Source organism: Erythrolamprus reginae, chromosome 1, assembly GCF_031021105.1.
Source record: "Erythrolamprus reginae isolate rEryReg1 chromosome 1, rEryReg1.hap1, whole genome shotgun sequence".
Classification (NCBI taxonomy): Eukaryota; Metazoa; Chordata; class Lepidosauria; order Squamata; family Dipsadidae; genus Erythrolamprus; species Erythrolamprus reginae.
The window spans coordinates 56,387,450-56,402,139 of NC_091950.1; the positions used below are offsets into that span (position 1 = coordinate 56,387,450).

At 38.3% G+C, this 14,690-nt stretch overlaps 1 protein-coding gene across 2 annotated transcripts in view; it reads left to right on the forward strand.

Moving 5' to 3' along the window:
• Positions 1-14,690, forward strand: part of PRIMA1 (proline rich membrane anchor 1) — a 76,578-nt gene that overhangs the window by 18,021 nt on the left and 43,867 nt on the right. For both annotated transcript variants that reach the window (XM_070753419.1, XM_070753428.1), the window contains exon 3: positions 9,744-9,891. In XM_070753419.1, the coding sequence (XP_070609520.1) occupies positions 9,744-9,891 (148 nt within the window). The remainder of the gene's footprint in view (positions 1-9,743; positions 9,892-14,690) is intronic.

Sequence of the window (14,690 nt, forward strand, 5' to 3'; positions counted from 1 at the left end):
TATATACTGTGTTTGCTATTAGACATTAAAGGTCAAAATGAGCTATATGATTGGGAACAGACCTATGTTTAGTAAAATCTTTCATTAGAAGGAAGTGCTATGAGGCCTTCTTATCTACCAAAAGTGGAGATACCTTATGTGTGCGTTGTGTGTGTGTGAGAGAGAGAGAGAAAGAAAGAAAGAAAGAAAGAAAGAAAGAGAGAAGCAGTAATAGATACTATGAGTCATCATGCTTTGTCAGATTTCTACAATAATGTACAGTATATTCAGTTTTAAATAAAGAAGCTGGCATAGAGTTTTTTCCCACTGTTTAAAAATTAGCAGAAACTGAATATCTATATAAGATTGTGGAGTTGGAAACAGCCACTTAGGCCATCAAATCCAATCACCCTCTCAGTGCAGAAATCCATATTAAAGCTTCCCAGACAGATTGCTGTTTAATCTCTTCTTAAACACAGTTGAAGTTACTCCACTACTTTGGGGGGTAACTGGCTTCATTATTAAATTCTCTTTTTTTAAAAAAAATTAAAACAAAACACACATATAAAAACACACAAACATAAAACACACACATCCAGGATGATTTACATCCCAATTTTTGTCAGAAGCACATTCGGAGCTGTATACATTTTTACATTAATTGAGAACATTTTTGTCTATATTTACTGTAAATACTGTACATTTCATAAGAAAACAAAAATTCAAAAAAGAAAAGAAGAAAAGACATAGAAAAATCTAATTTCAATTAAAAAGATAAACAACAATTATTGATCTTTTGAACTTTACAATTTATTTCACTTAATTAGCTATTTCTTTGTTTTAACCCATTGTAGAATTTATCTCAAATTCTATAATAATCCGTTTTCTCTTTCCCTTGTAATTTTTTGGTTAACATATCCATCTCGGCACATTCCATAACTTTTAAAATTATAATTTCTTCTCTTGGTAGGTCCTTGCTTTTCCATAGTTGAGCATATGTTATCCTAGCCCCTGTTAGAATATAGATAATCAAATACTTATCTTTTTTTTATATATACTTTATTAAAAATCTCTAATAGAAAAAAATCTGGCTTTTTCTCTACTTTCTCCTTTAGAATTTCTATTAACCATGTCCTTATCGTATTCCAGTAGGTTCTTGTTTTAGTGCCCATTCACCATAAGTGAAAAAAGGATCCTTTTTCTTTTCTCAATTCCAAAACAACGATCATACATTTGGAAACATATTTGAAATTCTCTGGGATGCTAAATGCCAACGGTAAAATACCTTGCATTGTGTTTTTTTAAATGTATTTGACCTGGTAATTTGCCAGTTAAAGGACCACACTTTTCCCCATTTATCGAATTAAATCAAATATCCAAAATTTCTTGCCCAGCTGCTCGTAGTTTCTTTAACTATCTCCACCTCCATTTCATAGTTGATTAAAAATTTATAAATTTTACCAATTAGTTTTGTATCTGTTCCCATGATTATCCTATCCAGACCATTCTTTTCTACTTGGAACCCAAGTCCTGCCTTGTCTTTTTGATATATATCCTGTATCTGTAGATATGTCCACCAATCCAAAATTCTCCCTTTTTCTTCTAATTCTTCTTTTGTTTTTAATTTGAATTGCTCTTTCAATAATTCTTTATAGTATTTATAAAGTATCAAAATTAAATCAGGCCTTGGATTTATGCTCCCAGCTTCCTGCATTAAGAGTGAAGAAACTTTTTGTATAGGTTGTACTTTTTCAGTCTGTATTATTTGTAAGGGACATGATATTGAAGTGATGGCATCACCAAAGATGTAGAGTAAAAAAATTAAATTCTTATTTATTGATTGATTGATTGATTGGAGTTTGAATAAGGGATAGGGCAAAAAGAGTCTACACCTATTTCAACCTTTAAAAAAACCCCACAACCCTCCCCCAAACTTCTCTACTGATAAATACTAATATTAACAGCCCAGTTTGGAAGGGGGGGGAGTAGGATTTGGAGCTCATAGGATGTCCAATTAAATATTTGGCCATGCAAAATTGTACGGAAGATCTAATACTCAAATAATAAAAGAATATTGTCATGTATCTGAAAGTATGTCAGTAATATTTTGTATAGAACAGATAATAGGAATAAATTTCAGAAAGCAGTTTGCAATTGAAGTGCCACTTAGCAATGGAACAAGTTACTCCCAAAGATGGGTGTGTATTACTCTCATTGCAGGTTTCAAGCAGAAGCTAAAAAAATATGTATGCAGGATATCTACTCTTTCACACTTTCTTAGAGAGAAGGCAGGCTCATCCATTGTAGAATTAACTTATTTATTTATTGGATTTGTATGCCGCCCCTCTCCGTAGACTCAGGGCGGCTAACAACAGTAATAAAAAACAGCATGTAAATCCAATACTAAAACAACTAAAAAACCCTTATTGTAAAACCAAACATACATACAAACAAACATACCATGCATAAATTGTAAAGGCCTAGGGAGAAAGAATATCTCAGTTCCCCCATGCCTGAAGGCAGAGGTGGGTTTTAAGGAGCTTACGAAAGGCGAGGAGGGTGGGGGCAATTCTAATCTCCGGGGGGAGTTGGTTCCAGAGGGCCGGGGCCACCACAGAGAAGGCTCTTCCCCTGGGCCCCGCCAAACATCCAATTGTAGAACAACTCCTAGAATTCCTCAGCCACATCTACAAGTTTACACATGTTAAAGCTGCTGAGGTTGAGAAACACTGATCTATACAGCATTGTAGAGTTAGTTACTATTTGCATTACTATTTGCTTTGTGTTATGCCACTTAGCTTCCATATTTCTGTCTACAACAGTCTCTACTACACCTACAATTTTATGTATAGTATGATAATTATTTGCTGTGTAAGTGAACATTGTTTAGATATAATACTGAGATATGGTTAAAATTAGCCATAAAATACAGTACCTCAGTTGTGTGGCTTGTTCCTGCTTTTTTGAATTCTGCTTAAGAGATGAATACTGTATTGGCAGTATTCAAACAATGCTTCAGAGTACTTGAGGGCTCCCTAATGAAATGGCTTTTTTAATTTACCTTAAGAGAAGGACTGGCACACTCTTTATGAATAAATTTGGTTTCTCTAAGTTTAGTAATAGGTTTCAACATGCAGTTTTAAAGCACTGAAGATTTCTTACATGTAGAGTTTCAAGTTACATGTAGGGTTTCAAGCCTGCCATTTAAAAAAATGCCTATCTTACCTCAGATACTTATGATATAAAATGTTACCTCTAAGGGATCAAAGGAAAAATATTTTAAATTCCTTCATCTGCCCATGTGATGATTTGCATTGTGGCAGGGTACTAGTAGAAACATAGAAACATAGAAGATTGACAGCAGAAAAAGACCTCATGGTCCATCTAATCTGCCCTTATACTACAGTATTTGTTGTATTTTATCTTAGGATTGATATATGTTTATCCCAGGCATGTTTAAATTCAGTTACTGTGGATTTACCAACTACGTCTGCTGGAGGTTTGTTCCAAGCATCTACTACTCTTTCAGTAAAATAATATTTTCTCACATTACTTCTAATCTTTCCCCCAACTAACCTCAGATTGTGCCCCCTTGTTCTTGTGTTCACTTTCCTATTAAAAACACTTCTCTCCTGAACTTTATTTAACCCTTTAACATACTGGTAGATTTCTTAAGCGGTTCCTCCTCCTCTTTTTTCTCTCCTTGAATAGAGGAATGCACAGCTGTATGTATAATTTTGCTGCTGTATATATCATCAAAGTAATAGCAGTGATTTCTTTTCAATGGATTAATATTATAGAGTAATCATATAATGAGCTAAATAAAATAACTACAAGATTAATTGCTAATATTCTTCATGTTTTCTAACTTTGGGCAAATGGAGTTGATATGTATGTGTGTGTCTAATTTCCTATTGAGTCATGCATTAGTTTCATACTTCAGTTTAGTAACATACTAATCATAGTACAGTGATACCTTGTCTTACAAACTTAATTGGTTCCGGGACAAGGTTCTTAAGGTGAAAAGTTTGTAAGACGAAACAATGTTGTCCATAGGAATCAATGGAAAAGCGGTTAATGCGTGCAAGCCCAAAATTCACCCCTTTTAGATTAGATTTAGATTAGAATTATTGGATTTATATGCCGCCCCTTTCCGTAGACTCGAAGGGAGCATCAGTGAAATTGCAGCATCGCAAAAACACTCGAAACCCCACCTCCGGAGCTCTGTGTTTTTGCGATGCTGCGATTTCACCGAGGCTCCCCTTGCTGGGAAACCCCACCTCCGGACTTCCATTGCCAGCAAAGCGCTCATTTTTGCACTGCTGGGATTCCCCTGCTGGGATTCCCCTGCAGCATCACAAAACCACGGAAGGCCAGAGGTGGGGTTTCCCATGCAGGGGAACCTCGGGGGAATCCCAGCAGCACAAAAACGGATGCTTCGTTGGCAACGGAAGTCCGGAGGCGGGCATCCCAACGGCAGTGGTGGGTTTGTAAGGTGAAAATAGTTTGTAAGAAGAGGCAAAAAATCTTAAACCTCGGGTTTGTATCTCAAAAAGTTTGTATGATGAGGCGTTTGTAAGATGAGGCATCACTGTACTGTATTTGGCAAAATAAAAACTTTAGCAGATTTTCATAAACTACTTTAGATATTGATTGTAAAATATTGATTGTATTGATTTGGCTCTCAATACAATCAATATTTTATAACCCAACAAGAAAGAAACAGACTTCAGAGAATAATTAGAACTGCAGGAAAAACAATTGCTACCAACCTGCCTTCCATTGAGGACCTGTATACTGCACGAGTCAAAAAGAGGGCTGTAAAAAGATTTACAGACACCTCACATCCAGGACACAAACTGCTTCAACTTCTATCCTCAAAACGGCACCACTATATACCAAAACAACTAGACACAAGAATAGTTTTTCCCGAACGCCATCACTTTGCTAAACAAATAATTCCTTCAACACTGTCAAACTATTTACTAAGTCTGCACTAGTATTAATCTTCTCATTGTTCCCATCACCCATCTCCTCCCACTAATGACTGTATGACTGTAACTTGTTGCTTGTATCCTTAAAATTTACATTGACTGGTTCCTAATATGATTTGATTGCTTATTTGTACCCAAATTATCATTATGTTTTCTACTTATGATTCTTAACAAATGTATCTTTTTTAATGTACACTGAGAGTATATGCACCAAGACAAATTCCTTGTGTGTCCAATCACACTTGGCCAATAAAAAATTCTATTCTATTCTAAACTATTTAAAAAAATAGAGGAACCTTAATTCTGCTATCATGTGGTCTTTACGTAATCCTAAACATGTTGATGCAATTAAGTTCTGTCTTCAGAGTTTTATAAACGTGCATCATGCTTCTTGCCTCACTTTCAGGAAGCACGGCTGAAAGTTGTGCAGTATACCCATTGTGGTTCTCTTTGTATTGTCATTGCCTTTTCCCAAGAGTAATGACTGACAGCAAGCAGCCTTCTCAGAGTGATATCCTTCTAATGTGTTATTGGCTGTGAGTTTGGGAAGGGCTCTGTACCTAGAAAGTGTAAATAACCCTATCAGGAATGAAATCAAAACTAATCAGCTGTACGTCTTGTGAATATATTATTCAAATATATTATGCAAATATATACAGTACTTACAAACAAGCAAAATAAAATTAGGACTGTATAGTAATAGATTCTGGAGCTCTGCCATAAATATGTCATCCAACTTACAAAATGTCAGTTGATCCATGGTGTGAATTTTGGTTAATTTATTGGTGGAAATATATACTATAAAATAGAATGGGGAAAACAATTTTCATTTTTTTCCCAGGTGATATATGAATGTGAAACAACAAGCATAGTTTAGGACCAATAGTGCTAACTAGGAAGCAACTCTTCTATCTTTAAAATAGGGCCTGCAGTTAATTTTTATATACATTAATTTTTTTTAAACTTATTGTATATACTTGTGGCTAAGCCAAGAATTTTAGGTGCCAAAATACATCCCAAAAGATGGTTTTTGGCATATCCGCAGGTAGGCTTACTTGCTAGTATATTAGCAAGATACCCATCTAAAGATACCCACATATTCCTATATACCTGTGGATAAGCCATCCATGAATAAGCAGACTCTCCAATTTTTAATCAAACTACCATGAAATATGTATCAATTTATCTGTGGGTGGTTCATTTTTCATGATATTTTTGTTAAAAATTAAATGGTTAGTTAGAATAGAATAGAACAGAATAGAATTTTTTTTTGGCCAAGTATGTATTGGCCAACACAAGGAGTTTTTCTTTGGTGCATATGCTCTCAACGTACATAAAAGAAAAGATACATTTGTCAAGAATCATGAGGTACAGCATTTAATGATTGTCATAGAGTACAAATAAGCAATCAGGAAACAATCAATATTAATATAAATCGTAAGGATACAAGCAACAAGTTATAGTCATACAGTCATAAATGGGAGGAGATGGGTGATAGGAATGATGAGGAAACTAATAGTAATAGTAATACATTTTATTGATTAGGTATTATTTAGGTATACAGGCAGTCCTTGACTTACAACAGTTTGTTTAGTGACCATTCAAAGTTACAACGGCATTAAAATAAGTGACTTATGACCATTGCAGCAGATCCAAGGTCAGTGACTTAATGATCATTTGTTTAGTGACTGTTTGATGTTACAATGAAATTTTAAAAAATGACTTCATGACTGTTTTTTCACCCAACTGTTGCAGCATCTCAGAGTCATGTGATCGTTTGTGAATATCTCCAGGACTGCCGGGATATCATGTGAATATCTCCGGGACCGCCTTCTGCCGCACTAATTCCAGCGACCAATTAGATCCCACAGAGTTGGCCTTCTCCGGGTCCTGTCAACTAAACAATGTCGTTTGGCGGCTGCCAGGGGAAGAGCCTTCTCTGTGGCAGCCCCAACCCTCTGGAATCAGCTCCCCCCTGAGATTAGAACTGCCCCCACCCTCCTTGCCTTTCGTAAACTCCTTAAAACCCACCTCTGCTGTCAGGCATGGGGGAATTGAGACATCTCCCCTGGGCCTATACAATTCGTGTACGGTATGTTTGTGTGTATGTCTACTTTAATAACGGTTTTTTAAATGTTTTTAAATTATTAGATTTGTCTTGAATTGTTTTATTGTTGTTGTGAGCTGCCCCGAGTCTATGGAGAGGGGCGGCATACAAATCTAATAAATAAATAAAAAAATTTATGACCGCCTGACAAGTCAGTGGGGAAGCCAGATTCACTTAGCAACCATGTTACTAACTTTACTCCAGTAATCCGTTTAATAACAGCCGAGGTGGTGCAGTGGGTAGAGTGCAGTGATGGGCTACCAAACGTTTTACTACCACACTGTGGGAGTGGCTTATGCATTTTGTTTCAGCATCTTTCAGTGCAAATTGAGTGCTCTTGGGTGGAGCTCCATTTTTGCTACCTCACTGTGTTTTCCCCCATCTGGGCAGTAGCCCACCCCTGATTATCTGCTATATAAAGTGTATGTACACGCACACAGCTCTTCTAAAATTATACACATTCAACCTCATTTACTGCGATAGGAAAAACATACTCAGAGCCCAGAAGGGAAAAAAAGGGGGGGGGAATCAAATTTTTGCTACCGGTGCTGTGTACCTGACCAAAATTTTGCTACTGGTACTGTGTACCTGACCATACCCGTAGGAGCCCATCATTGGTAGAGTGCAGTACTGCACGCCACTAAAGCTCACTGCTAGATTTGCAGGTCATTGGTTCAAATCTCATCCCCGGCTCAAGGTTGACTCAATCTTCCATCCTTCCAAGGTGGGTAAAATGAGGACCTGGATTGTGGGGGCAATAGGCTGGCTCTGTTAAAAAGTGCTATTGCTAACATGTTGTAAGCCACCCTAAGTCTAAGAAGAAGGGCGGCACAAAAAACCAAATAAATAAATAAATTGTGGCAAGATTGTTGTAAAATAGGGTAACTGCTTAGCAAAAAAAACCTTTGGGCTAATTGTGGTCCTAAATCAAGGACTAGCTATAAAAGAAAATTGGGGGAGGAAACTATTTTAGAGCAAAAAGGTAAGGCAACAGAAGCTATATGGCCAAATTGGGAATATCAAGCCATGCAGAAAGTAATTCTTTTTTTCCCCCAGTGGCAAATGCAAGAAACTTTACCCAGACTGGGGCTGTAGGGGAGACAAAAGATTACCATCTATTTCCCACCACAAAACCTATTCTGATTCTTATCAGAGAACTATGCCCTCCATTTACCCAGTTACAAATTCACTTCTTAGAATAGAAGATAAAATTCTTTATTGGCCAAGCATGATTGGACACACAAGGAATTTCTCTTGGTGCATATGCTCTCAGTGTACATAAAAGAAAATATAGATTTGTCAAGAAATATGTGGTACAACACTTAATGATTGTCATAGGAGTCAAATAAACAATGAAGAAACAATCAATATTAATAAAAATCTTAGGATAAAAGCAACAAGTTACAGTCATACAATCCTAAGTGGGAGGCAAAGGCTGATAGGAATGATGAGAAAAAACTAGTAGAAAAAAAGTGCAGACTTGATAAAAAGTTTGACAGTGTTGAGGGAATTATTTGTTTAGTAGAGTGATGGCGTTTGGAAAAAAACTGTTCTTGTGTCTAGTTGTCTTGGTGTGCAGTGCTCTGTAGCGACGTTTTGAGGGTAGGAGTTGAAACAGTTTGTGTCCAGGATGTGAGGGGTCAGTAAATATTTTCACCGCCCTCTTTTTGACTCATGCAGTATACAGGTCCTCAATGGAAAGCCGGTTGGCAGCAATTGTTTTTTCTGCAGTTCTGATTATCCTCTGAAGTCTGTGTTGGTCTTGTTGGGTCACAGAACCAAACCAGGCAGTTATAGAGGTGCAGATGACAGACTCAATGATTCCTCTGTAGAACTGTATCAGCAGCTCCTTGGGCAGTTTGAGCTTCCTGAGGTGGCGCAGAAAGAACATTCTTTGTTGTGCTTTTTTGATGATGTTTTTGATGTTAGGTGACCATTTTAGGTCTTGAGATATGATAGAACCTAGAAATCTGAAGGTCTCTACTGTTGATACTGTGTTGTCTAGTATTGTGAGAGGTGGAAGGATGGAAGGGTTTCTCCTAAGGTCTACCACCATTTCTACAGCTTTGGGTGTGTTCAGTTCTAGATTGTTACTGTCACACCACAAGGTTAGTTGTTCAACCTCCCATTTGTATGCGGATTCATCATTGTCTCAAATGGGGCCAATCACTGTTAATTATATCGTCTGCAAACTTCAGTAGTTTAACAGATGGATCGTTTGAGATGCAGTCATTGGTGTATAGAGAGAAGAGAAGTGGTGAGAGTACACAGCCTTGGGGGACCTGTAATTGTACAGGTATCTGATGTGATTTTTCCTAGCTTCACCTGCTGCTTCCTGTCTGTAAGGAAGCTTATGATCCACTTACAAGAGTTTTCAGGTACCGCTAGCTTGTATTCTTGTATTCTAGAAAGTAAAAAAGGAATGAGAGAAAGTGGAGAACACAATGAAGAGTTTAGAAAGAAATGAAAAGAATGCTGTATTCTGTTTCCCCCACAAACAGAAAGCTACTATATGAATTGAAAAGAAGTTTAACTTACCGTGTTTGAGGGCGCCATGTATACAAATGTGAAAAATGAATTGTGGACTAAGTTATTAGACATGGACCTGATTGTTCAAGTATTGAAGAGAGATAATCAGTTGAATGCTTGTTCATTCTTTGCAGATTACTCAGGGCGAACTCCAGAAGTCATGTGCTAAGCCTCTAGTAGAGAAAGCTACAGATAATTGCCAGCATATCTGCCAATGCAGACCACCTCCATTACCACCACCGCCACCTCCACCGCCGCCACCAAGGTTGCTTGGGGTTTCATGTAAGTAGAGGTTACCACTATTTCTGTTTATATTCAATAGGAGCATCTGAAAGATGATTAAATCACTGATTGGGAAGAAGACAATATTTATTTAATGGGTAGGTAGTAATATCGTTTTAATGCAGAATGGGGAAATAGTCATGGCTCAGATAAATGTTGATCGTTTAAAGCTGTTTCCTTAAACATGCAAGTTAACATGCAAATCCTTGAATAATGCCACATGGCAAGAATGCTGTGCAATGAGGATTCCATGATCTAGCATGTAAATAAGTTTATAATTTCCCCGTCTTATATTCTGTCAAATTTAATGTTACACACAGCTTTGGGTGTGAATCCATCTCCTGGAGGAAATACAGTAGATTATCTAAACCCCTTCAAGTCAAATTTCAGCCCTGGATGACTTGTATTTACATCATCAGTATGTGAATGATGTCCAGTTATATATCAAGTCTTAAAGCGGTCAAGATTGGAAAACCCTGGTATAGAGTACCGCTTCTCAAATAGTGATGGAAGTATCAAAGTTCCCTTACATAATCTTTCTGCTTTAAGAGACCCACTTGATATTAGTTGGATTGAATTGAAAATGCTAGTTCTCATGTTTAAAGGATCTGGGTATCCATAGGATCAAATTCTCCCTATGGTTTCTCTCCATGTGGTAGCATCAAAAAGGGTAGGCTGTCTCTGGTTCTCTTCTCTTAGGCATTGTCATCTCCAGGGGCCACGGAATAATACATCTTTTTCAATTTTAATCACCTCGTTTTTGGAACAGCATATTTCCCAAGATAGACAAACTCCCATTAACATAAGGCTTCTTAAGAGAGCCCTGGAGTGGAACTATTACATGTAGGTTTTTTTGTTTGTATGTTTGTTGATGCTTAATTTTCCTCAGTGCTGAAGGTTTTATAATTGCATGCTGTTTATTCTGATGCTTATCTTTGATTCTGTAAGAGGGAAATGGAAGTTGCTCAGGGTCCTTCTATGGCAGGGCTGTCAAAACTCCTGGTCCGCAGGCCAGATGAATCATGTGCTAACCACACCCATGCCCGATTTAGTAAAGAGGGAAAAAGTCCTGATATGTCATGTGACGTTGTCATGACGATGTGAGTTTGACACCACTATTCTATGGTAAAGGAGAATTATATAATATTTGGGAATTTCTATCCAAGTCTTATGATATGAGGTGACTATTTAATCTTAGGTTTATGTAAATAGTTTTATCTTCCTAGGTCAGTGATGGTGAACCTTTTTTTTCCTCGGGTGCCAAAAGACTATGGGCATGTGCTATTGCACATGCCCAAGTGCCCACACCCATAATTGGAAGTGGAAGTGATGTGCCGGTGCCTGGAGGCTGTTGGGGTCTGGATGGGTGTCAACAGGCTAAAACTCAACCCTGACAAGATAGAGTGGCAGTGGGTCCTGCCTCCCAAGGACAACTCCATCTGTCCATCCATTACCCTGGGGGGGAGTTGTTGACCCCCTTGGAGAGGGTCCGCAACTTGGCCGTCCTCCTCGATCCACAGCTGACATTAGAGCACCATCTTTCAGCTGTGGCGAGGAGGGCATTTGCCCGGGTCCGCCTGGTGCACCAATTGCGGCCCTATTTGGACCGGGAGTCACTGCTCACAGTCACTCATGCCCTCATCACCTCAAGGTTCGACTACTGCAACGTTCTCTACATGGGTCTACCTTTGAAAAGTGTTCAGAAACTTCAGATCGTGCAGAATGCGGCCGTGTGGGGCTTCCAAGATCTGCCCACGTTTCGCCAACACTCCGCAGCCTGCACTGGTTGCTGATCAATTTCCGGTCACGATTCAAAGTATTGGTAATGACCTATAAAGCCCTACGTGGCATCGGACCAGAATACCTCCGAGACCTCCTTCTGCACGAATCCCAGTGGCCAATCAGGTCCCACAGAATTGGCCTTCTCTGGGTCCCATCGACTAAACAATGCCATCTGGCGGGACTCAGGAGAAGAGCCTTCTCTGTGGCGGTCCCGGCCCTCTGGAACCAACTCCCCCCGGAGATTCGAATTACCCCTACTCTTCCTGCCTTCCGCAAGATGTTGAAGACCTATCTATGTCGCCAGGCATGGGGGAAATAACTATCTCTTCCCCCCCACACCTTTTTTTCCTGACTGTAATACACGAGAATGGTGTGATTGTGCAGTAATGATTGTTTTTAATATCTATGGGTTTTAAATTTTGATTTTTAATTTATATTGGATTTGTACTCTGTATATTGTATTGTTGTTGTGAGCCGCCCCGAGTCTTCGGAGAGGGGCGGAATACAAATCTTCTAAATCTAAATCTAATTCAATGCCTGAGGAGGGCGAAAACAGCTTCTCCCACCCCCCGGAAGCCCTCTGGAGGCTGGAAACGGCCTGTTTCCTAACTTCTGGTGGGCCTAGTAGGCTTGTGTTTCGCCTTCCCCAGGCTTCAAAGCCAAAATAGCTCTCCTAGAGGCTCTGTGTGAGCCAAAAATCAGCTGTCCGGCACACACATGCACATTGGAGCTGGGCTAGGGGAGCGTTTCACGTGTCAGCAGATATGGCTCCAAGTGCCACCTGTGGCACCAGTGTCATAAGTTCGCCATCACTGTCCTAGGTTAATTCTAGATTAATAGCAAATGTAGTATGCAGCTACTTACTAGCTTCAGGAATGCTGAATAGGTATTTTAAAAACAAGCAAAAAGGCCCATTTTATTCCAAGAAACCTCTGGAATGGTTCAGATGATTGTCATTCACATTTAGGAGAGTTTGGGATTTAAAGTACGTGGCTAATTCAGCCCTTTTTTCAATACATTTTTGTTGCCTGCCGCTGGGACTTATTTAGTCTCTTGCAAGACCCTGGATCTCTGCCCGTGTCTAAATGTAATGATATCATTACTGTATTTTTCAAAGTATAAGATGCACCAGAGTATAAGATGCACCTTAGTTTTGGGGGAGGAAAACAAGGAAAAAAGGCCTCTGCCACCCAGCAATTTGCCAAACATCAAACAGCACTGATTATATACACTGTTGTGTATTTCTGTGTATGAGTGCCTCACCCATAGAAATAGCAAAGAATTGGAGAAATGTACATTATGGCAGCATATTAATGCCAGAAAGGTTTCTTAAATGTAATCACAATAACTCCTCCCAATTATTTATATAGATCTACTCCAAACATGATTAAGTCGGGATTTAACTCAGCTGCTTTATCTTAATGCTAAACAGGACATTGTTACATTTCAGACTATAGTTGTACAGAGCTGTTAAAATTAGTGTGGCTTTCTTGAATTGTACATTATTCTTTGATTCTTAAAAGAAGATACAATAGCACTTGGCTTATTCAGATCAACCATTTATTTTTAAAAGCTTCTTTATTTTGTTAAACTGTCTAGACTAGAACAACATAAAGCAATCTTTTCAAAATAAGTCTCAGTTTGAACATTCTACAGACATTTATAATTATTGACTGATCTCCTTGCATCCAGTTCAGCAGAAAATAAAAATCTGTGTGCGATTTGCCTCCTTGTAGCTAATTTCATTTTCAGTTTAGCACGTGGCCTCAAATCAGCTGAGAGTCGGGAAGCTGATAGTGAGTTGTTTGGCTTAACAGGCAATGTTCTGTTTGTTGCAAGGAGGAAAATTGCCGGGGGGCAGAAGCCAAAGGGTGGAGGTGGCTGGGTCTACATTTGGTGTATAAGACGCACCTATTTTTCGGGGGTGAAAAGATGCGTCTTATACTCTGAAAAATATGGAAAAAATATGGTACTTACGCCGCTGGAGTGGTGCAGCAGGTAGAGTGCAGTACTGCAGGCCACTGAAGATGACTGTAGATTCTATAGGTCAGCAGTTCAAATCTCATCATCGGCTCAAGGTTGACTTAGCCTTCCATCCTTCCAAGTTGGGTAAAATGAGGACCCGGATTGTGGGGGCAATATGCTGGCTCTATTAAAAAGTGCTATTGCTAACATGTTGTAAGCCGCCCTGAATCTAAGGAGAAGAGTGGCATTAAAAAAATCAAATAAATAAATAAATAAATAAAATTTCAACTTGAGACACGATTTGCTCATTTTGTTAGTAAAAATATAAAATATATTCTGATAGTATACTATGATATCATCTATATATTAGCTACTGCAAGTTGTTGTATTGTTTCAGAAGAGTTTGTTTTAACTTCCAATTTTTAAGAATTTTGTGAGAGCATAAGAGAAAATTCTACAGCCAGATTCCCACAGAAAAATGCCTTTCCTTTCCCAGATCTTAACTGATATGCAGGATTATATGGGAGACAGCAATATTTTACTGTGGCATTTCAATAAACATCTTATTTAAAATATTAGATACGTATTTTTCCTTAGAAACATAGAAGACTGACAGCAGAAAAAGACCTCATGGTCCATCTAGTCTGCCCTTACACTATTTCTGCAAGATAATTCTTTCTACAAGATAATCAGTTGTCAGAATTGAAAAATCTAAATATGTAAATTATACACAGACATAATATAAAAAGTGTTTGAAGTCTTTAGAGACCTGAGTTTCAGGCCTGCTCGTTCCAATAGTCACTGTACAGGAGAATAGATATATATATGCCTAATATAAAAAAAGCAACATTGAGAATTCGTTGGGAGACAATCTTATCCTCCCAGGATAATATTTTATTTGTTCCACTCAAAGTGGCTATGCTTCAACAAAAAAGGTTCCAAAGGGACACTGCAGTGCAAAACAACTAAACCAGAATTTATTTGCATATGTAATTGGATGGTATTCCAGCACAGATGAAATGGGAATTATCTTTCCTGCTATGGAAAATGGT